The 24,479-nt window shown below is 39.8% G+C and overlaps 1 protein-coding gene and 1 long non-coding RNA gene across 2 annotated transcripts in view; one reads left to right on the forward strand and one right to left on the reverse strand.

Moving 5' to 3' along the window:
* Positions 1-442: 442 nt before the first annotated feature.
* Positions 443-1,520, forward strand: LOC131153274 (uncharacterized). Its single transcript, XR_009136208.1, has 2 exons — positions 443-845; positions 978-1,520. It is a non-coding gene; the product is annotated as an uncharacterized LOC131153274 (long non-coding RNA).
* Positions 1,122-24,479, reverse strand: part of LOC131153273 (protein decapping 5) — a 43,038-nt gene continuing 19,680 nt past the window's right edge. Inside the window, exons 2-8 of the mRNA XM_058105474.1 lie at positions 10,396-10,496; positions 9,766-9,837; positions 8,724-9,683; positions 8,077-8,142; positions 1,847-2,041; positions 1,601-1,711; positions 1,122-1,521 (exon numbers count right to left, since the gene is read on the reverse strand). Coding sequence (XP_057961457.1) covers positions 1,375-1,521; positions 1,601-1,711; positions 1,847-2,041; positions 8,077-8,142; positions 8,724-9,683; positions 9,766-9,837; positions 10,396-10,496 — 1,652 coding nt within the window. The 3' untranslated portion in view covers positions 1,122-1,374. The remainder of the gene's footprint in view (positions 1,522-1,600; positions 1,712-1,846; positions 2,042-8,076; positions 8,143-8,723; positions 9,684-9,765; positions 9,838-10,395; positions 10,497-24,479) is intronic.

Raw genomic sequence — 24,479 nt, forward strand, 5'->3', positions numbered from 1 at the left:
GAAGATGACTTCTTTCAATACCTTCATTGTAAAGAACCATTCTGCAACCTGTTTCTCAAGTCTTAGATGATGCCAGGCAGAGCTAAATGACGAGAGACCTGAAGAAGTATAACTGCAAACAGTACCATCTTAAGGAATCAAGCTTGATCCAGATATCCATAATATTTTTTTATCTCCTTGGCTCAGCAATTTTTGAGCTCCTAAATTTGCATAGTTATGGTGCGAGGCGTACTTTGACAATTACCAGCCGTGTGCTCAAACAAATGTACACTCAACTCTATAGCATTTTAGCATTATTTTAGCCTCTTCACATAACGGAAAATGGTCATGCAATCATAGCCGAAAAATAGTTAATACTGATCAAACATGCACACAAGCCTGTTTTACATATGTGGGGAAAAAATTATCATTTTAAAATTTTAGCACTGAATTATTATTATTATTATTATTTGCTAAGGCTATATTAAATTACGTTCATAATAATAAACTAGCACTTGGCCTTGCTCCATTGTCGCCTCAATTGTGGAAGGCAGCATTGGCATGAATATCCTTCCTCTCCTACCCCAAGTTGTTCTTCAAACTTTGGATGGAGAAACATTAGTTACAAGCAACAAGGAATGACCAAATCCATATTATTGACTCAAAAAGGGCACAATGTATTTCTCAGAACTTTAAAGGAAATCACAAGCCCAATGGGGAGAGGAGGTTCTACAATTTACTTGCAGGTCATATAACAAATGAGGGAGAGAGAAGTTGGGGCGAAGGCCATAGAGAAGCAGGAAGCTAGGAATCACAAGAGGGTGAATGGTCAGACCAAAACCAGGTGGGGAGACCTCCATACCAAGGTGCTGAGAACCAGCAGAAGCCCGAACAGGAAGAGACAGATAGAAGGGGAAAATGCAGATTAAGTGCCAGTGAAACCACAACTTAGTAGTATTCTTTGGGAAGAACAGAATAGAGTCAGAGAAGGCCTCTAGGTTGTGCGCATTAGAAATGCCTATACACTGAGAAACATGCATCCCCATTCAGACAACAGACAGCTTCGATCACCCTAAGCGATTGAACTTTCATGCCACAAGCATTTAAATTTAAAAAATAAAAATAAAAATAAAAAACCTATCTGGTTAAGACATTACATTACGGATGCACTAATAATTCTGTTAAGATGAAACCAGATTCTTCTTGACCAGCTCCATGAAAGGATTGTTGATAGAGCGGAAGCCTATTAAATCACAAAACATATCCTTCTCTTATTTGCTGGACAACAAAGCTCTTTCAAGGCACAAAAATTACAGTCATAATCCTAAACCAGATTGCCGTTTTGATGGGCAATAGGGGTTTGGGTTTTACCAACAATTGCCAACACCAAAGAGTCTAGGGAGCACGGTTTGGCATGGACCGGCCTCGGCCCCTCCCAACATAGCCATAACCCCTTCCGTAATACGGACCTCGAGATCGCCCTCCACGATTAGGTCCACGCCCCCCTCGACCACCCCGATGCCTTGAGAATTCACCAAAAGTCTGCATCCATCAAGACTGTCAGGAGCATCAAGCAAAAACCAAGATCTGAAAGGGTCACCAACAAAGATTGGCACATTACCTCAGTGTCTATCTTCATTTGCTCAGAGAACTTGGTCCTTCCACTGTGAGATTCATGACCAAGTGCATTGCAAGACAGTGTGTCGAAAAAATCATCCTTATTGTAGACATGCTGTAAAATATGAAAGGAAAATATTAATTTTGGCATGGTTATAAAAATTTCGGAAAAAAAAAAATTATATAACTAGCTTCCTTTTTAAACAAAGCAAAATTTAGCTGTAGAGTGATTAAAAAAATGCATTATTACCTTAATATCAATCTTTGGTAACTCAGCATCCTCCTCAGCTTGGAATTCTTCTTCATCGCTGACTTTCACATCTTCTTCTTTGTCTTTTGAATGAGATTTTTTGCCAAGATGACCCCATACTTCATCCTTCTTGAATTTCTCATTCATTGCCATGAAATCAAATTCTTCAGTAAATTTTGTCACTGGACGCGAGCCCTGCACATCAAATGTTCAATGTTTCATGTTTTCAAAACCAATTAACTCAGCCCCATTGGGTACAAATTGGTATGTACAAGGAAATTTGTCAGTGAGGACCAGGGGAAAAACATCAACTCACATGGCCATATTTACATTACAATCTGAAAAAAAAAAAAAGCAACAGCCCAGCTAACATAACCTCAAAGAGAGGGAGAATTTAACAGAAAATAAAATAAAAAAAAAAAAGCAAAGACAAGCTTAATTAGCAGGGAACTATGGCAAGAATGGGCAGGCACAAAGAGCTCAGAAAGCAGAATACGAGAAAAATGAAAAATTATGACAGTAATGAATGTTTAAAATGGTAATTAGCAACACAACTGCCCCTGAGCTCATTGGAGCAAGTTGAGTAGGGTCAAAGGCAAAACATCAAAGATATTCACTAAGAAGAGGACATCTTCTGATAAAACTACATAAGAAATCAGTCACACTTTCTTTGCCCAAATAACAGCATAGAGCAGTGAAAATTATCACCAATATAACTAACCAGAATAGATGCTACTAGCAGCATCCTATGTTTGCATAGTCCAACAATTCTCATTTCTGAACAATACAGAGAAATAACAGTGTAACAAAAAAGACAGTTGGTGTACTACTGCTCTTAACTCTTCGACATAGACCATATCGAATCAATTTTTCACATAAATCCTCACTTTCATACAACAGCTAACCACCTTAAGCCATCATAGCAATCTTGGATGATGCTGACAAAATTTTTAAATATCCTAAATTAATAGTTATACAAAATATAGAAAAAAGAGCAAGTACAAGTTTTAATATTTTTCAATCCAAGCTCTTGGTATCTTTATACAGCAACAATGCAAAGAGTTGACTTAAGATTACCAGCGAAACCACCTGCGTCCAATATGTTGTTCAAGCATTGTAAAACCAGGAAGGCACAAAATTGTTTCTCTGGTCAAATATCACTATATACTTTTTCTTAGTTAAATAAGTTAGATCAAAAGAGAACTTACGGCATCAATTAATAAAGGACACTAAACTAAAACTCTTACCATCCACCTTCATGTGTGGTACAAGAACAAATATTAGTTTCCTATCTACGATGGCTACAGTTTCTGTGGTCTGACCTAAAAAGTACATGAAACAAGGAAAAAACTCTATGCAACTATGTACTTCCTTTCACCATGCTTTAATGTGTGGTTGTTTAACCCAAAAACAATAATGCAATGACTGAATGATGCAAGTAAAAAACATGTGCACAGAAAATGAAGTAGCATGAGAGAGACAACCAGTTAATACTCGAATCCAGTCCACATAGCATGAAAAGGAAATAATATTTCAACCTTAATATTCAGCATGCAGCTGTCTTTTGGAAGAAGAAATTATTTATGGACATTAACAGAAACATATAATATAAACTTCCAAATTTTCAAGAGTACTCAGGACTACACAGGTGTCACCAAGGAGCAACATAGTAAAAGAGAGATCAATTTCCAAACAAAGTATGGCTTTGAATTGGCAAACATGATCAGACAGTTTTAGCCCAGATTATGACAGAAAATGTATAGCAGACTCTGCATCACAGCTTCAGATTCAGCTCAACATTAACACTGTTATGCTCTTCAACCATTATATCTGAACAATACTGTTGAACTTATAGGTCACACCCAGTTTTAATTATGACAAATACTCTTGGTACTAATGGTTGTACTGAAAATTGCATGCAGGTTCACCGTGCACGTGTATTTGGACTAAAAGACATATCATGATGGCGTGCGGTGTTCGTGCCGAAGAATGAAGAATTGTGCTGTGTCTTTGTATTTATTATTTCATTTCTTCATTCTGCGATGTAATTATTATGGACTGTGCACTCCTATGGCTTGTAATAATTTGCATCATACATGATAGGTAGGTATGCTCAAATCAACTTTAATTGGACTTTAAGTACCTACACAGACCATAAAAAGACCATAGGGAACACCCTTCGGTCGACCGACACCGAATTTTTTCGGTGCACTCAAAAAGGCCTAAAATGACCCTAGGACACTCACATATGTATGGCTAAGTGAATAGGGTGTTTGCATGATCAAACTGGACCGAAATGCACAATATATGCATGTTCGGTCGACCGACCCTCCATGTACAATTTGCCCCCGGTCGACTGACCAAGGATCGGGTCAACTGGTTGACCACAGCCCGGTCGACCGAACCCTTATAATTCATTTGACCCCGGTCGATCAAACTCCCAGGAGTCAACAATTTGACCGTCTGGTTGACCGAGCATATTTTGAATACCACCAACGCGGTCAACCGAGTTCCCACGTGTAGAAACTCAATTGTCTAGTCGACCGACCAGTTCAGTTCAAATGGTTCTGGTCGACCAAACCTCACAAAAGTGGAAAAATCGCCTTGGACTTGCAAGTCCAGTTGACCGACCGAGTAAGTTCATTTTAGTCCCGGTCGACGGAATCTCGCAAAAAGGCTTCGGACTTACAAGTTCGGTCGATCGAGATTGTAGTTCATTTTTGGCCCGGTTAACCGAACCTCAAGAATTTTGGTCAACTAAACTCATCCTGGTCAACCAGTGTTCTCGGGTTGCCCCTTATTTTTTACTGCGGTTAACTTTTTTAAATGGGATTAATTTTTGTAAACTTGTTTAAAATATTTTAATTATTCTTATTGGGTCCCCAACGGTCAAAAATCTCTCCTTACCTATATATACCCATTCATTTATCATAATTGGGAGTGTGTTAGCAAACTTGATTAGACAAAAATTCTCTAACACCCAAAATCATTTATTAACCAAATAATACTCCCAAACACTCACATACTCCTCATTCTTGATTTCTACAAGCATTGTGAGTATTTTCTAAAGCTATTGTGCTTGATCTTTGTAGCTAAAACTCTCAGTTACATTATTATTTGATTGATTTTCCGTGAGAGTTTAGCATTAAGATTTTTCGACCAATTTCATTTGATAAATTTAGTGTAGAAAAACTTTAAAGGTTGTGGTTCTTGCATTGTTGTTGCAAGATACCTAAACCTAGATTTTGTGTGCAAAAATATTTTTCAAGAGTTAGTGCTTCAAGCAACTCTAATGTGTTTTGAATATTAAAATATTGTATTGAGTTTGTTTGTTTGAACTTGCTTAGCATATTTTGAAACCCTGATCTGATATTGTATTATTCACATGTGTTTCAAATATTGTTTGGGTATACACTCTAGATCTAAACTGAAAGCTTATACTTGACAGAGTGTGTAGCACACATTAGAGCACTGAGCATATTTACATATCATTCGTGCTTACATTATTGATTAAGCCGTATTAGTGCACACATCTGCTTGTCTAGAAGCGTATTTCCGTGTACAAACATTTTATACACATTGGTTGTATTTCAGGCGCGGGCCTAAAGAGGGAGACTAACCCTGTGGAATAGTCCCAGATTGACTTAGACCCGATTAGGAAATCTAGGTGCGTCATCTTGTTAAGGCGTGTCGGTTAGGGTCAGCCCCTTAAATTGACCTGGTTGTATTAGGTGCTGCTTCACCCGTTTAAGTGAGCATTATAGTGGTAATCCTTGTACTGGTGTGGCCAAGGCGGGGACGTACGCACTGTTGGCCGAACCTTGGTAACATATTGTGCGTGTTCATTTACATTTCCGCAGTTTAATTACTACACGTGTATGATATATTGTAAATGATTGAGTTTACATTTTCATAGATAGAGCCTAGGTTAAGTAATACCATTTATCTCGTTCAACCTAGACTATAATTTTTAAATACCCAATTCACCCCCCTCTTGGGATTGCACCGTTTCTATCAAATACTCACTCAGAGCAACTACTGACTGCAACCCAACCAATCTAACTAAATTTTTTACTCTTGGATGATACATTTTAACAATGAATTGCATGCTACTCATGTTTTTAATAGTACAGATTTTTTAGCTTCCTGTTGCAACCCCTTTTACAATCATGAGTTAATATATGAATACATATTTAACATCACAGTTTGTGGCCTAAAATCATCCCATTCAACTCTTCATACTTCATAGAATTACTCAGAAATAATTAGTCCTTTTTTAAGTAAAAAGCATATGCAGGAATAGTTTTTAATAGCTAATGCTATCATGATGAAGGCTTGTGGAAAGGACATTTGTTATGCACATGAAACAATTTATTATAGAAAATCCACTCTTTTACACTGGAAGGCTGCTTTTAAAGAAATAGATTCTGCGCCTTCACCACATTCAAATTATGAAACATCTTCCAAAATCAATGCCTATCACCCTTCACCTACACAAATGATGCACAAAAAAGTTCTGCCAACAATTGACATTCTGCATGCCTGACTCTAGAGAATTTGTATGTGAGCATTCCGGCGGAGAGTGTCCTTTAACTTAATAAAAGATAAAGGCTGTGAGGTGCTGCTCCAGCAAACTACTTTGCTTGCTTGTGCGCGTGCTATTCAGTCTCTATACTCAACAGGAAAATAAACCAATTAGTTTGATTATGGGATATGGGCTGAATCAAGAGGGGGTTGATACCTTCACAGTGGGTAAAAATTTGTAGGCAGTTTAGACCCCTTGACAAGATAACGATCAAAGGGAGGACAAATACAACAGTTCTTGAAGGAGTGAAATGACACTCTTAATTCTTAAAGATATGCGTTTCAAGGCTTTATCTGCTTTGTTTGGCTGGAAAGACTTACACATCACCTTAGATTTTTGGGATCTCTTATCATGAAATGATGTTTTCTTTGTTGTACTTGGGCTGGAACCCCCTTGGTGCCCATAATTTAAAATTTTTTTGCCTATCAAAGAAAAACAATTGGGGCAAGAACAAGTGTCAGATATCCTGAATTTTGATTGGCTTCTACCTTACTTTCTAGAACTTAAAATTTTGCCATAATTAGAAAACCAAGGTTTTGAGCTTTATCTATCAAATCCAAATTGCTGAACTGAAAGAAAATTTGCCCCATCCCCATCTAGGGGTGAGCAAACAGTCCGTTCGGTTAAATTCGGGTAATTAACCGAATTAACCGAAAAATTCGGTTAAATAATACCATTAACCGAACCGACCGAATTGACGAAGAACACCGAAACAACCCGGACCAAATTGCCCATTCGGGTAATTCGGTTAACCAATTTTGACCGAAATTATTTAAAATTAATTGCTAGAAGCAGAATACAAATATAAATTTTTTTTTAAAACTAAATCCAGCTTAATTAAATATCTTATTTATTAATTTTATTAATGAAAATAATATTTTACCATAGAACAAAGAATCCAAAACAAGAAAAACGACAAAAAAAAATAATAATAATGCCGAGTATAAGCAAGCTTAATTAAACTCCTTAATGCACTTGCATAAGAAAAATTTATATTCATAAATTATATTTAAAATCTAATTAATTGGTAATTCGGTTAATCGGTTAACCGAAATTTTTTTTACCCTTAACCGAACCAAAACCGATTAACCAGAATTTTGTAGAATTATAACCGAACTGACCGAACCGGGATTTTTACCTGAACCGAACCAGCCAATTTCGGCCGGTTAACTCGGTTTTCACCAAATTATGCTCACCCCTATCCCCATCCCCATCCCCATCCCCATCCCACACACACACACACACACATATAATTGGGAAAAAGCACTCCACGAAAATACACCATTCGCTAAAGGGCAGCATGGTGCACAAAGCTCTCGCATATGCCGGGCACAGGGAAGCAGCGGACCACAATGGATTTATAGTATTCAGCCTTACCTTGAATTTTTGCATGACTTTTCCCACACCTTAAACCCGTGACCTCTAGGTCACGCGGCGACAACTCTATTGTTGCGCTAAGGCTCCCTTCAAAAACACACCATCCATGGAACACCAAAATTATAAAATTGAAAACTTAAATCATTGAAATATTTCTAATTTCTTTTTTTGACTCACTCATTAACTAACAGTTCAAGTGAGCTTTCAAGTTGCCAGTAAAATAAAATCTCAAATTCTGTGTTCAAATGAAAAGGGAACAACACATTACCCCAGATCCTCTTCCTCTTTCACGTCCTCTGTAACCATGGCGATTTTGAAAAGGAGCTCCATTCAACTAAAAGAAACCAAAAAGACAAAAGCAAATGTTATAGCTCACTTTGCATAACAATTGTCAGTGCCAAACTAGCCATAAAGGAAGGAGATGAGACATATATGATATGAAGCAACATGACAAGAATAAAATAAAAGATAAAATAATAACACTGCATGAAAATATTTTGTGCAAATACCATTTGAAAAAGCATTAAACGTCGAATATGTGTTCAGTATTAAAAACACTTTGAAATTGTATACATTTGAAGAGTCAAACATAAGTCCAAGGAGAGTATCTGAGATTTTCTGTGTTCAGTACAAAATACCTTCTTTATGCACAAGTCCCTGATATATAGCAAAACACCAAAACAGAAAATGATATTACACAGAAAAGTGTTACTGTTATCTAAACAGAATAATTATTTGATATGCCCAGCAATAAACAATTGCCAGTAGTTCATCGTGAACAGCCATGACATTTTGCAATTGTGGAGTGACCCCACCCCCAACCTTTTCTCAAGGGAAAAAAGGGAAAGAAACACTCAGCCATGAAAACAAAAAGTAAATATAAATAAATAGGAATAAAAATTCATGAAAATTAACCTTTTGACCAGCCCGTGCAGGTGCTGGTAATGGCAAAATTGGAGGCTGATCGTCTTTTGAAACTGGCACGGATTGCTCTGTCGATGTTGAAGATGTGACTTGAACTACCTCCACATCCTTATGAGCAGTTTGTGCAGATTGTGATGAAGAAATTGTGGCAGGCCCAGACTGTAACAGTTGACCTGGGGTTACTAGTGAAGGTGCTGGAGTTTCTATCTGGCTTGAACTGGATGTACCAAGAATAGGTGGCACAGATTGGGACATGGCTTGATATGGCAAGGATGGATTAGGGATTGCATTAGGCTTGTTGGAGATTGGTGGTATAATGGCATTTACATCTGAATTAGTAGTAATCAAAGGTGACAGTGGCACCAAACTAGTGCTTAGTGATGATGCTGGGGTAGCAGAACTAGGAGTCTTATTTGGTATCAAAGCAGGCAGTGTTTCAGAAGCCAATGTAGCTGATGGAACAGGAGGCAGAGTTGATGGCAAAGGTGAGGATGATAAAGAGGTAGAAGTTAAATTAAGGGAACCAGTACTGGTTGTAAGCAGAGGAGGAGGAAACTCTGTTAAGTTTGAGGCAGGCAGGTTTGAAACTCCTGCTGGCAAGGAGGCATTGAAACCTGGATATTGCAATGGCTGTTGCATGGAAGGAGGCATTGACAGCCCAGGTGGCGGCCGAAGCAAAGATTGCTGGTGCAAAGGAGGAAGCCCATTTGGAGGGGCATAAAATCCTGGCCAATACATTGGCATGGCAAGGCCACTGCCATTTGCATTGGGAGGAGGAGGTGAAGGACCCCAGGACCCTAAATTCCCACCAGGTTGATATAAAGGCAAACCACCTTGAAAATTAGACCCAGCATGTCCCAACTGGCCATTATGCGAACTAAGATCTGTCAAAGATCCACTAACAGCAGCAGGCAAGCTTGTAGATGTCGAAGCTGGGCGAGGATAGTGAGACTGCATATAAGAAATCATGTTGAAATCCAAATCAAATTGATTGAAATGTCACATTTTAAAAAATGGCCTTCTTCCAATTCACCTGAATGATAGCTGGATCATTGTTAATAGATGGTGTAGTCTGAACAGGGGGAGAAGATTTAACCTGCAAATCCTGCAAGCATAATGAAATTTTCATGGATAAGCAAATCATATTAAATAATATTTTTGTATAAATTACATTATATAATAATAGCATGCAATATTAACACCAAGGAAATATTCAGGCACTTGCAGCGTAAAAAACAAAAAACAGTGATTTAGCATAAGTTAAAAGAGGTCATAGAAGGGCGAGGGCAAGACCTAGAATAACTTGGACCAAGCTAGTAAATAAGAATTGAAGGCACTCCCAGCTGTATGAGGAAATTGCCCTATTTCGTACACAACGGCAGAAAAAGATTTGTATAGCCAACTAAAGATTGGTTGTTGTATTAACAGTCTACTACATTACCTATGAGAACTCAACAGAGGAACAGAATCAAAAACCAACAATATCAGGCAAACACATTATTGTGAATGAATCAAAGACTAAAAAATTGTCCACCACACAACCAGATTTGGCTCTTTTTAAAGCAAAATTAACAACTTATGTTGTTCAGCCACACAATATAAATAATTATCAAGGAAAACATATGTAAATTATCATAGCCTAAAATTTCTGTCTAAAAGATACCTTAATGTCACTTCCACGGAATAATATGTATTCATAAATTTTGTCACTGGGTGGAACTTGGGGACCATCCTTTTTCCGTCCTTCTGTTCCAAATGATCTCACTGACATGTGAAAAGAGATGAACAAGAATAAATAACCAATATACCGTCCATAGCATGATATTGCAAATTACATAAACAATAAATACGAAATAGAAATGTGTGCGAGGGATTACAGAAGCATAAAAATTAATGCCAGCTGATAGCTATGAATGTTAAGCTAAAATAACATTAAAACCAATCATCATATGCAACAATTTTCCACTCGTTTGATTTGAGTTGAAAATGTTTGTTGCCTTTCTTATATAGAACATGGATTGTGGATGATAAAAACAAATTCCAACTTTCCAAAAACAAAGTTGATGCAAATATGCAAATTAATAAACCACTAAATGCTACCTAGTCAAATCCCCCCCCCCCCCCAAAAAAAAAAAAAATCACACACACAAACAACAGCAGCAGCAGTTCTCTTCAACTTCTTGGGAGGAACTATACTTGGACATAATATCTAATGACTAATGGTTTAGAAAGACAATTATCTTATAAACACAAGCATTAATCAAGCCATCAGCATACAAGTAGATTCGGTCAGAATCTAATTGATTCAACTTGCATTCACTTCCTTCCCTCTTGTTGGGGATGTGGCTCATATTCAGAGTGGATACATGTACCGGGAAAGCATAATGAAACATTGAACAAAGCAGACTGCAGGGAATTCCTTTCTGCCTGAAATCGTTGACGGTTTGGCTGTAACCATCAACGGTTTGGTTCGACGCAAACATGGAAACTTGTATCGCAGACATGTAGATTGGGGGAATTCGGGGGATTTACCTCTGGGATTTGACCTAGAACCTCTTGTGCACATAGGGTTGGTATAAATACATGTTTATGTAACCCTAATTGTAAGCTTGCACAATCATATAGTGAAAATCGGCCATTGCTCCCGTGGACATAGGCAAACCTTGCCGAACCACGTAAATCTTGTGTCACTTGTCCATTGTTCTTCAATTACTACGTGTGTGAGTGTGATTCATGCTTGCCTGATTCGTATATTCACTATTGTGTGTTTGCATCGATTGTTCCGATACAATCCGAGTGTTCCGGACTGGTTCCAGATGGGGTTCCGAATTGGCTCCGGATTGGTTTGAGTTGTGTGCGCTTCCGCTACGTGTTCAACTTCAACAATTGGTATCAGAGATGTTGGTTCACAATGGCTGGGATTTCTTCTGCGAGATTCGAGGTTGGTAAGTTCGATGGAACGGGGAATTTCGGATTTTGGCAGAGGAGGGCAAAGGACGTGTTGGTGCAACAAGGTATGGTGAAGGCACTATACAGAAAGAAGTCGGATGATATGGATGACGCAAGTTGGATGGAGCTGGAAGCCAAAGCCGTGGCCACTATCAAATTGTGTATGGCCGATGACGTGATGGATCACGTCATGGACGAGGAATTTTCAACCACAATTTGGCTGAAACTGGAGAGCCGGTACATGTTCAAGTCTTTATCGACCAAGTTGTACCTTAAGCAACGACTTTACAGGCTTAAGATGGCAAAAGGTTTGGATCTGAATCAACATATCAAAGGATTCAATCAGATCATCAGCGATCTGAAACGAATTGATGTGAAGTTCAAGGATGAAGACAAAGCGTTGATGTTGTTGAATTCCCTACCTACGTCACCTACATACGAGAATCTGGTTACGAAGCTGACTTAGGGGAAAGAAACCCTGGAGTTGGAGGACATCACAAGTATATTGTTGGGGTTCCATCAGAGGAAGAAGGCCAGCGATGAGGGTTCCATCTAGGGCACATAAAACCGAAATGTCTATAGTAGGAGAAGGGAAAGGCAAAAGCTCAAAAGGGTTCATCAAAATCTGTGAATGTAGTGGAAGAAGTGGACTCAGGGAGCAGTGAGTTTGAGATGCTTTCAACTTCATCGGCTTCAGAATGCCTCACGAGTTCTTGGATCCTAGACTCAGGATGCTCTTTTCACATGACACCCAACAAAGTTTGGTTCACCACATACAGACTGGTGAGTCCTGGTTTCGTTCTTATGGGAAACGATACCGTCTGCAAAGTTGTTGAAATGGGGAATATTAAGATCAAGATGTTTGATGGTGTGGTAAGGACGTTGTGTGGGGTAAGGCATGTACCTGATCTACGGAAGAACGTGATATCATTGGGTGCTTTGGATTGTAACAAGTATAGTTACAGGTCAGAAGGAGGGGCGATGGTGTGTGAAGGCATAGTGATGGTGATAAAGGGACAGAGGAAAGCAGGAAATCTCTATGTACTGCAAGGTAACACAATTGTAGGTGGAGTTGCATCTCAAAATTCTAAGCCAGGTAATACCGTTTTGTGTAGCATAACCACACACAAAACGGTGGGTATTCTTAACTACAGTGTTGTGGATGTTTGGGGACCAGTAAGGATAGCATCACGAGTTGGACATGGGTACTTCGTAAGGTTTTCACGAAAGGCTCGAGGGTATATCATGCGGCACAAGTTGGAGAAGTTTGCCAAGTGTAACTTGTGGCTAAGGTGGAGTAACAGACTGGGAGAGAGTTCCTCACCTCAAAGAGTGAAGCAGCGTACGCTGGTATTCAAGGAAGTTTATGAGCAGGGCATGGTATATGTAGGGCCTGCAAGGGACTTCTTGGTAAAGTCAGCAAGTATGGCGTGTTTCTCAATTAATCGATCGCCAAAGGTGTCACTAGACAAAAGAGTTGCAGGAAAGGCTTGGACAGGTTATACAGTAGACTTCTCTGGTTTGATAGGGTTTGGAGGTCCAGTCATGCATGTTTCTAGTGAGGTGGGATCTAGACTTGGTGTGCTGTCTAGACAATACATCTTTCTGGCATATAAAAAAGATGGGTTCAAGCTGGGTGATCTTATGGCAAGCAGGGTGGCGATTGGTGGAGATATGGCTTTAGGTGTTAAAGCTATGGGACCGCGTATTTAGGTAAATGAAAAGAAATGGGTGCAAAAAAGCCACAATAACAGCAACGAGCATATTGTGCAGGTGGAGTTTGAGACTCAGGACAGAAGTACAAGGAGTTCTAACTCGGGGGACTTGCAGTATCACAGGATAAACTAGAGTAGAAAGGGGATTGTGATGCAGGTGGAGTTTCAGATTCAGGGCAGAGATAACTTTGGTCGTAATGCATAAAGTTCAAGCTCAGGAAACCAGCAGGATCAAAATGGGCTCGGAAGCACTATTAGACCACTGCCCAGGTATGATTTGGTGTCTTATGCAACCATTACTACCAGTAAGGATACTACTATCTTTCAAGAGACAGTGCACGGTGTCACGGGCTAAGCTTGTTCAGGGCATTATGCTTGCCTATGACCGCTTATCTCGTGTGTTTGGGATGGGTTTCCATCATGTAAATACTAGTGTAGGGTTATTTTCTAGTATTTCTTTCATTGTAAGCCAAATAAGGCAGTATGACTCCTCGGTCACTTTGATGTTTCCTAGTGCTAGAGTGAGAATGGCCTAGAAAGCTCTTTAGGGGAGGGTGAGTGTTCATCAATCATTGTAAAACTCACTAGCAATTGTCAACGTGCTTAGCCTACTTGCCTCCCTCGCTAAGTACAACATGTCAACGGAGGATTTGTTAATGAATTACGTTTGCTTCAATATTTACTGCTTGGTTGCCACGACTTTCATGAATTGATTATTATTTCCGCTGCTATCTGATTGAATGTTAATGAAAGTGCTTCGTAGATGAATGTTGGTAAACAAAAGGCTGGCTAGTTAAGCAAGAGTGCTTTAGCTAGCGCCGCACGGCCCTTCACAACGGTGTGAAAAAGGCGGACCGTGACATTTGGTATCAGAGCCCAAGTCGATGACACTTGGTGAGAGCCCAAGGTTGAGTTGCTACGTGAATTCGATTGCCTTCGTTGTTGGGTTTGGAAAGCTTTGGTAAGTGACCATGGCACCAAACAATGCTGAGAGGATCAGCGTGCTGGAAGCACAGGTTGAAGAGTCAACCAACACTATGGCCGCGGAGGTGGCCCAGATGAGAGAACTTGTTGATGAAGTGAGGGGATCACAAAAACATCAAGCAGGTTTGATAGGCGACTTGTCAGAGGACTTTCGCCACACTGTGGAAACTTTGCAAGCCCGGATGGCAGATCTGGATGCAAAGGTAAATGTGATGGTTCTTGCTATGGGGAACTCCAACACTCCGGGAGTTAGCAAAACCAAGGTGCCAGAACCCAGGACGTATGGGGGTGCCCGAGATGCCAAGGAGTTAGAGAACTTCTTGTTTGATGTGGAGCAGTACTTTCGCGTTGTGAGGATGGCCTCAGAACAGGCAAAGGTGGATACTGCGACCATGTACTTGGTTGGTGATGCCAAACTGTGGTGGCGTACCAAGTACAGAGAAATTGAAAATGGAAACTGTGTGATTGATAGTTGGGCAGACTTGAGGAGAGAGCTCAAGGCCCAATTCTTTCCTGAGAACGTTGAGTATAATGCAAGGAGAAAACTGAGAGATCTCAAGCATACGGGGTCAATCAGTGACTATTGTGAAACAATTTTCTGCTTTAATGTTGGATATTCGGGATATGTCGGAGAAGGACAAGTTGTTCTATTTTCTAGAGGGGATGAAACCGTGGGCAAGAACTGAACTTCATAGGCAAAGGGTTCAAGACTTGTCAACTGCACAAGCGGCTGCAGAACGCTTGACAGACTACGCTGGTGATGAGACCACTTCGTCCAAATGGTTTGGCGGAGAGGGAAACGGTGGAAAGTCTTTCAAGAATGGCAAACCCAAGAGTGGGGGAGCCGACCCTAATTCATCAACCTCACAGGAGCTTCGTCGTCTCGAGGGTTCAACACACCCAATGGAAAGGGGAAGAGTAAAATTGAGTGTTTCTTGTGTCGAGGTCCTCATAGAGTTTTTGAGTGCCCTCACAAAGCATCACTTAATGCCTTACAGGCTTCCATTGTAGAACAGGCAGTGGAAGACGATGGGGAAGAGGATGAAACCCCGAGGGTGGGTTCAGTGCGGTTAGTGAACGCATTGGAAAAGCAGGCCAAAATATCGAAAGTTACACGAGCAAAAGGGTTAATGTTTGTGGACTTGAGGATAAATGGGAAGAGTACTCGCGCTATGGTGGATACGGGAGCTACTCATAATTTTGTTTCGCAGTTGGAAGCAGGAAGACTCAACTTATCCTTAGAGAAGGATACAGGACGCGTGAAAGCAGTTAACTCTGTAGCCCAGCCTACTCTGGGAGTAGCCAAGCAAGTGGCTATAAAGCTTGGACAGTGGGAAGGTCATGCGAATTTCACAGCAGTTCCATTGGATGACTATCCAGTCATTCTAGGAACGGAGTTCCTAATGGGGACGAGGGCAGTGCTGATGCCTTCGGCTGGTTCCCTGTGTCTGATGGGAGATCACTCGTGCATGGTGCAAGTCGTTGCAACGAAAGGAGACGAAGGGAAGTCCCTTTCAGCCATACAACTCAATGAAGGATTGGGTCAGGGTGAGCAGACACGTCTAGCCACGGTGGTGGTAGACAAAGAAGTAGGCCAAGAGCTGGAGCCTACGACCATCCAAGCGGTGTTGGATGAGTATAAGGAGGTGTTGCCGGATAAGCTGCCTCAAAATTTGCCTTCACGACGGACTATGGAGCAAGAGATCAAGTTGTTATCAGGAGTGAAACCACCTGCTAAAAGGCCATGTTGGATTGCGCCTAGAGAGATAGTAGAGTTGGGGAAACAGCTTGATGAAGTGGAAGCGGGATGTGTTCGCCCTTCCAAAACACCGTTGGGAGCATCGGTGTCGTTTCAAAGGAAACATGAAGAGCATCTACGGAAGGTGTTCGACAGGCTGAAGGGAAACAGTCTGAATTTGAAGAAGGAGAATTTCTCTTTCGCTCGGCGGAGCAACAAATTCCTTGGTCAAGTCGTTGAACAAGGTCGTATCCGGAGGGGTATGGAGAAGGTAAGGAGGATTCAAGAACGGGAGATCCCCACAATAGTGAAGGAGTTGCGTTCCTTTCTTGGCCTTACTGGATACTGCAGGAAGTTCGTTAAGGGGTATTCGCGGAGAATGACTCCAATGACAGGACTACTGGGGAGGTATTATTGGCCGCACACGCGGGATGATGTGGTTGATTATACCAAAACTTGTCTCACTTGCCAACAAGACAAGGGGGAGCGGAAGAAGTATGGTACTTTCATGGCCGCACCAAAGTACTGTTCGGCAGAGGGGACGACACAATTGTTCCTTGTGACTATTGTGAGACATTGGGGTTTTCCCCAAGTTATTCTTTGTGACCAGGATTTAATGTTCACTGACAACTTCTTAACAGAGTTTTTCAGGATATTCAGGTCACACCTTGACATCTCTTCGAGCTATCATCGACAGACAGACGAACAGATGAAGAGATTCAGAGAGCTACTAGATGAGTACTTGTGCCATTGTGTCAACGACAACCAGAAGGATGGCGTGCAACTACTTGAGGTGGCTCCGTTCTGTGGCAACGCCCAAAGGCGCTCAACTACCAAAAAGAGCCCTTTTGAGCTTGTTACAGACCAGCTGCCGCTGTTACCTCACACAGTGGGCGAGCCGTACAGACGAAAGAGTCCCAGGGTGTACATCTTCACCAGCGAAGGGAGAAAGAATGCAGAGTTTGCCCAAGCCTATCTGGAGAAAGCTTCTAAGCAGATGAAGAAGTGGGCAGATCAGGAGAGAAAACCGCAATTTCATGTCAATTGCCTCAAGCCATTCAACGCCAACACCAACAACCTGAGCAGAAGTCAGTCAAACAGCGCAGAGTTGAAGACAGTGCAACCTGACAGACATGATGTTAAAGAGATCCTTGCAGACCGAAAGTTCATATCCTCAAGGAAGAAGCGGCAGAAGTTCCTAGTGAAGTGGAAGTGCCTTGATGACAAAGAAATCAGCTGGATTTCTGCGGAAGATATTCAACTGTTCGTGGACAAATTTGAAGTGTACCTACCGCCGAAAGTCTACGAGGACGTCGACCGCATAAGTGGGGGAGAATGTCACGGGCTAAGCTTGTTCAGGGCATTATGCTTGCCTATGACCGCTTATCTCGTGTGTTTGGGATGGGTTTCCATCATGTAAATACTAGTGTAGGGTTATTTTCTAGTATTTCTTTCATTGTAAGCCAAATAAGGCAGTAGACTCCTCGGTCACTTTGATGTTTCTTAGTGCTAGAGTGAGAATGGCCTAGAAAGCTCTTTAGGGGAGGGTGAGTGTTCATCAATCATTGTAAAACTCACTAGCAATTGTCAACGTGCTTAGCCTACTTGCCTCCCTCGCTAAGTACAACATGTCAACGGAGGATTTGTTAATGAATTACGTTTGCTTCAATATTTACTGCTTGGTTGCCACGACTTTCATGAATTGATTATTATTTCCGCTGCTATCTGATTGAATGTTAATGAAAGTGCTTCGTGGATGAATGTTGGTAAACAAAAGGCTGGCTAGTTAAGCAAGAGTGCTTTAGCTAGCGCCGCACGGCCCTTCACAACGGTGTGAAAAAGGCGGACCGTGACACACGGCCAGGAGAAGGGTATGTGGATTGGTGTCATGGTCGAGGAGATGGAGGTACTGTATAAGAATTAGACGGGAGGGTTGGTGGAACTCCTAGAGGGGGAGATGGAGATATGCTGCAAGTGGGCAAGTATTCTGTTGTTTTATTTGAGTGATATGCTGATTGCTGGAAAAGTACTAACTAAGGTAAATCAGTCGAGGACTCTGTTGAAAAAGGAAGTTGACATTAAAGTATTGGGTGCTGCCAAGAGCATTCTTGGGTTGGGGATTCGCAATGAGAAAACTGCACAGAGATCAAGATTGTCTCAGGGTGGCTGTGTGGAAAAAACTACATGGAGATTGTGGTTATCTCAAGGTGATTTTTGGGATCAGGTGTTGGAAAGGTTTAGCATGGTTGATGTTTAATCGGTCATCGGTACACCGTTGGCGAATCTAAGTAAACAGTCTACCGCTCAATACTCAAGGACAGATGGTGAGGCTCGAGACGTGTCAAAAGGTTTCCTACGCTAGTACAGTTGGGTACTTCAACAGGCAACAGAGGGATCCGTCAATTGTGACGGTTTGTGGATGGAGGCTACACAAGGAACTTGGGTGACAGGAGGCCTACGACAAGGTATGTTGTAGGAAGGCCTAATTGATGGAAGTCCAAAGTACAGTCTCAGCTTGCGCTGGTTACAGCTGGATCGGAGTTCTTGGCAAAGGCTGAGGCTACCAAGGTGGCATTGTGGTTCAGAGGATCGTTCGAGGAGCTAGATGTTCAAAAGGTGGAGTTCCTGTTACCACAATCAAGTTCAAGCATGGCTTGGACTTGGTGTATGTCTCCTGCTAAATGGGAAACAAGCCCAATCTACGGTCCCGGGTAGAGCAGCAGGTATGCTTTCAACTATTTTTCTCCTAAGTGGTGAATATTCGCCAAGGTGGAGATTGTTGGGGATGTAGCTCATATTTTGAGTGGATACATGTAACAAGAAAGCATAATGAAGCATTGAACAAAGCAGACTGTAGGGAATTCCTTTCTACCTGAAACCGTCGACGGTTTGGTTTGACGCAAACATGGAAACTCGTATCGCAGACATGTAGATTGGGAAGATACGAGGGATTTACCTCTAGTTTTACCCTAGAGCCTCTTGTGCACATGGGGTTGGTATAAATACATGTTCATGTAACCCTGATTGTAAGCTTGAAAAATCATATAGTGAAAACCGGCCATTGCTCCCATGGACGTAGGCAAACCTTGCCGAACCACGTAAATCTTGTGTCTTTTGTCTATTGTTCTTCAATTACTACGTGTGCGCATGTGATTCATGCTTACTTGATTCATATATTCACTATTGTGTGTTTGCATCGATTGTTCCGATTCAATCCGAGTGATCCAGATTGGTTCCGGAATGGTTCCAAATTGGTTTGGGTTGCGCGTGCTTCCGCTGCGTGTTCAACTCCAACACCTCTGTATACCAACAAGAAAAACAACAAAACCAAGCCTTTAGTCCCACTACATGGGGTCGGCTACAAAAATCCTTCTCTACCGATTTATGCGATCATGGACAATTTCTTTCGACAAATTCAACACTATTAAGTCCTTACTCATTATCTCATTCCAAGTTATTTTAGGTCTACCCCTTCTACTACCTCTCACGGTAGCTCACTCACTCTTCCTCACTAGTGCACTATATGGCCTACGTTACAAGTGCTCAAACTATCTGAGTCATCCCTCCCTTGTCTTATCTTCTATAAGAGATACGCCTAACTTAATGCGAATATGTTCATTTCTTAATTTGTCTTTCAATGCTACACCAGTCCATCTAAGCATTCTCATTTCGGCAACTTTTACTTTTTTGATATGTTATTTTTAATTCGCCAAACATTCTGATCAATATAACATAGCTGGTCTTACAGTAGTTCTATAAAACTTCCCTTTTAATTTTAAGGGTATTCTAAGATCACAAAGCACAGTTGAAGCACTTCACCATTTTAACCGACCTGCTTTACCTCTATGCATTACATCCTCTTCAATTTCTCCTTCAACTTGCATAACAGATCCAAGGTATTGAAATCTACTAGTGCTATCTATTTCTTCATCATCAAGTTCAACTTTATCGCCAATATTCCTCCTATTACTGAAATAGCTTCTGTAGTGGATCTCCCAGGCATAAAACCAAATTGATTTTCTGAGACCTTCGTTTCTAGCCTTAATCTTTGTTCAACTACCCTTTCCCACAATTTCATCGTATGACTCATAAGTTTAATTCCACAATAGTTATTATAATTTTGAATATCTCCTCTATTTTTGTATATAGGTATTAAAGGGCTCTTCCTCCATTCATCTAGCATTTTCTTAGTTTTTATAATTGTGTTAAATAAATTAGTTAACCATATAATTTCATTATTACCTAAGCATTTCCCAACTTCAATTGGGATGTTATCTGATCCTATAGTTTTTTCCATTTTTCATCTTTTCTAGAGCAAACTTAATTTTGTTAACTCTAATCATGCGAATAAGTCTCATAATTTTAGTTTTTCCCTCATTTGTCAATTCTAAGTTTAAGTCTTCTATTTGGTTTTCATTAGATCGTTTACTAAAGTAACTTCACCTTCTTTCTTTTATGTCTTCTTCCTTAACCAAGACAATATCATCCTCACTATTTATACATTTTACATTACCTAAGTCCTTACTTCTTCTTTCTCTAACTCTAGCAAGTTTAAATATATCTCTTTCCCTTTCTTTTGTATCTAATTTATCATACAAATTATTTAATGATCCTATGTCTAGCTTCATTAATGGCCTTTTTGCATCTTTTCTCACCTCTTTATACTTTTCAAAGTTATCTATGTTCTACATTTTTGCTATGTTTTATACCAAATTCTTTTTATCTTTACAGCTCTTTTGGAAATCTTGATCCTACCACCAACTTTCTTTACTATTCCAAAATCTTCCGCTTGATTCACCTAAAATCTTTTGTTGTTTTTAATAGAGCTAGCTATCCTACTCCAAAATGTGTTTGCATCCACACCATTCTCTATAGTCCAATCACTATCTTTGATCATTTTATCTTTAAATTTTACTATATTTTCTCCCTTCAGGTTCCACCATCTAGTTCTCTTACACTAGTTTATTTTATCATTTCTCTTCCATTTTTTAATACATATATTTAACAATAAAACTTTATGTTATTTGGTTAAGCTTTCACCTAGGATAACTTTACAATCTTTACATGACAAACGATCCACCCTCCTAGTTAAGAAAAAATCTATTTTACTTTTATTTTGTCCACTTTTGAAGGTTATTAAGTGTTCTTCTCTCTTCTCAAAGCAAGTATTCATTATAATAAAATCATATAGGGAAGTCTAAGATCATCTCCCCAGGCTCATTTTTGCCTCCATATCCATATCATATCCATATCCACCACACATCCTCTCATAAATTTCATTATCCCTTCCAATGTGTCCATTCAAATATGCTCCTATGAATATTTTCTCAGTTCCTAATATGACTTGTATAATAGTATCCATATCTTCCCAAAATTGTCTCTTAAGATTTTCTGCTAAGCCTACGTAAGGAGCATAAGCTCTAATGATATTTATTATCTCTTGGTCTAAGACCATCTAGATTTTTATAATTCTAATTTTGTAATTTTTGAAGGCACATTATATTAATTTTTCTTCTAATCATTGTGTCCACAATTTCTATACTTTTACCCTTTGTATACCAATGCTTCAAAAATTTTGCACGCATAGATATGTAATAATACATGAATGTGCTGCTCAAATTTATGTAATTGAAAATATCTACTCCAATCCCAACAGCTTTATAGTCCCTTTCCGAAGTGGTGAACATAAAATTCCAATATTTTTTTTTTTTTGATAAGTAATATTTTTTGATATCAAAATGAACACCAAATACACAAGGAGTGTACATGGGTAAACAAATCAAAAACAAAAATTACAAGTATAGATTGGTGTGGTAAAATAAAACATAAAATGTTGTAGAACTAGAGGTGTTCATCAATCCATTCAACCTACCTAAGTCAACCCACCCGATTAGTTGCTAGTTTTGGAGTATGCCCAATAGCTATTTTAAGCATACCGACTTTTCAGTTCTTCTAGAGGGTCCAGACAGTCACTCACATCTAACCAAACCAAACCGAGATGCCAAAAGAATAAATAATACCTAATTTATGAAACTCTTGGTCAGCCCCAAAGTTTCATATCAGTTTTGATGATAGCAAAACATTGCACAAGTACTAAGCTTTGTACCTTCATGTTGCCATTAAAGATGGCATTGAAAGCACATGCAACATGCAGTTGAGGTTTCCTTGCATATTTGAGGCTTCTAATTCAACTAAATCATGGACCATGGTCGGTTAAAGTTGATTTAGAAGTTGGTCAAACTGAGCAAGCTCAGTGATAAGAGACATCTCGTTCTATGTTTTGGATGAAAATTTATATAAAAGGTGAATACAGTTATACAGTTAAAAAAGTACATTCAAGCAAGTTCAAACAATTTTATGTTTCTCCAATTCTTACATATTTTAAACTGGAAAGGAATTGGCTTTACATTTTTTCACATAAATGAAGAGCATGTCTTGGTCAATCATTCATATTTTGCTAATCTTTTCTGGCCATACAATTATCAAGGCATTGCTAGGAAAGGAACAATTTGCAAATCACATCATTAGTAATTCACAATTATGAAAAATGTAGATTTTGGGTTTACAAAATGTTCGTTTACATAAAGGATAAACAAACTAAAACAAGTGAAAAAAAAAATTCTATCTGCAACACTAGGCAAAAGAATTCAACAGAATTCATTTATAATGATATCCACTCCAAGTAGTATCATTAGATTTTTAGATGAATTGAAAAAAAAAATGGATAAAAAAAGAATGCTTACATATAGAGGAGAGAATATACACGGAAAAGAAGAAATACTCCTAAAAAGCATCAAACAAAAGAAAATAAAACAAATACAAGACATCCAGCTCCTAGCGCCACCAAATCTCACTGAAGATCAGAAAAACCAAAGCTCCCAAAACATCGAAAAGCCATAATGATACAAAAACAGCCATCTAGTCCCACATCAAATCAGTAGATCAGTAGACAAAAAACAACGATCATGGAACATGAGAGCATTTGTCAGTCCATATCACTCACAAGGTAGTCAAAACTGCAAACTGCCATAATATGCTAGCTTCCTTTTTCCTATCTAAGAGCAGTCAAAGGAAAAAAGAGCCTCTAAAGGATTAGGACCCACTACTCACCAGATAACCCCAAAAGCTTGTTCCATAGACTCCAGACACCAGCACAATAAAGAAATCAATGAATGAAAGTCTCGCTACTAGCAGAGCACATTACAACAACAATGACAACATCAGGAGACAAAGCCTAGAGAGGCATTCTAATTTGCAACATATTGTCCGTGTTAACACAATTAATCACCATCCACGCAAAAGCTTCAACCTTAGGACAGGGCCTTAGCTTCCCCAGAAAAATAAAAGCAAAAGGGAAGGACTTTTAAGGGATGAGCCAAGCAAGAGAGCTCTCCAGAATCTTCCAAGGTCTGAATCCTACCATCCCCTCCATTAGAAGGGCTGAAAAGAATCCAACAAATGAAGGTAAGAAAGCTCTGCAGCTCCCCGCCCACAATTATTAAGATTCCTAGGAAAATGAAAATTACAGGAAACACAGCCCCCTGTCGGTAATTACAAATAAGAAATTGGAGCATGCAGACTCAAAGTAATGCAAGACAAAGGAAACACATCACAAAAGCAATTATCTCCATCTTCTAGCCAAAGATCTTCCCATAAACAGACAGAAGAACCATCCCCTGATTTACGTTCTGTATGAGGAAATGAAGGAGGTGATATCTGCAAGACAAATTTCCAAGGATTCTTGTGACAAACTCTATTTCAATTAGTAGCATCCCAACCAATTGTAAGCAAACCAAATTTGCTCTTCATAACATTGCGCTAAAGAGAATTTGTTTCCAAAGGGGAACGCCATGACCACAAACGCACAGAACAATGTTTTTAGACACCAAATTCCCAAGACCCAAGTCCCCCCTTGATCCTACTCCTACAAACAACCTCCCAACTCACAAAATGACCTCCTGCCCCAAACCAAAGGAACTTAAGATCCTCTCAAATCTATCTGCCACGATAGTACTACCCCTCAAGGGAAAAGAGCACCCTTCCAACCACCTAGACAGACACCTTAGCAATAACTGAATCCCAAAACCAAACTGAGCAACATTTCCAACCCAATGGAACTTGTACGTAATTCAAAGGCCACTGGAAAAATATAACACACCCATATGACGAGACGCAAAGCTAGAACCACATCAGGACTCATGCTAATAGCAGCTAAAACATATTTATCCAAATTAAGTTTAACCTCAACAGTACCTCAAAAATCAACAGGACGGTAAGGATATTAGAAAAACAAGACAATCATCAGCAACAGGAAAAGCAAAACTATACTCCATTTCCCACAGAAAAATCCTGAATTATGCC

The sequence above is a fragment of the Malania oleifera genome, chromosome 4 (genome assembly GCF_029873635.1).
Source record: "Malania oleifera isolate guangnan ecotype guangnan chromosome 4, ASM2987363v1, whole genome shotgun sequence".
NCBI lineage: Eukaryota > Viridiplantae > Streptophyta > Magnoliopsida > Santalales > Ximeniaceae > Malania > Malania oleifera.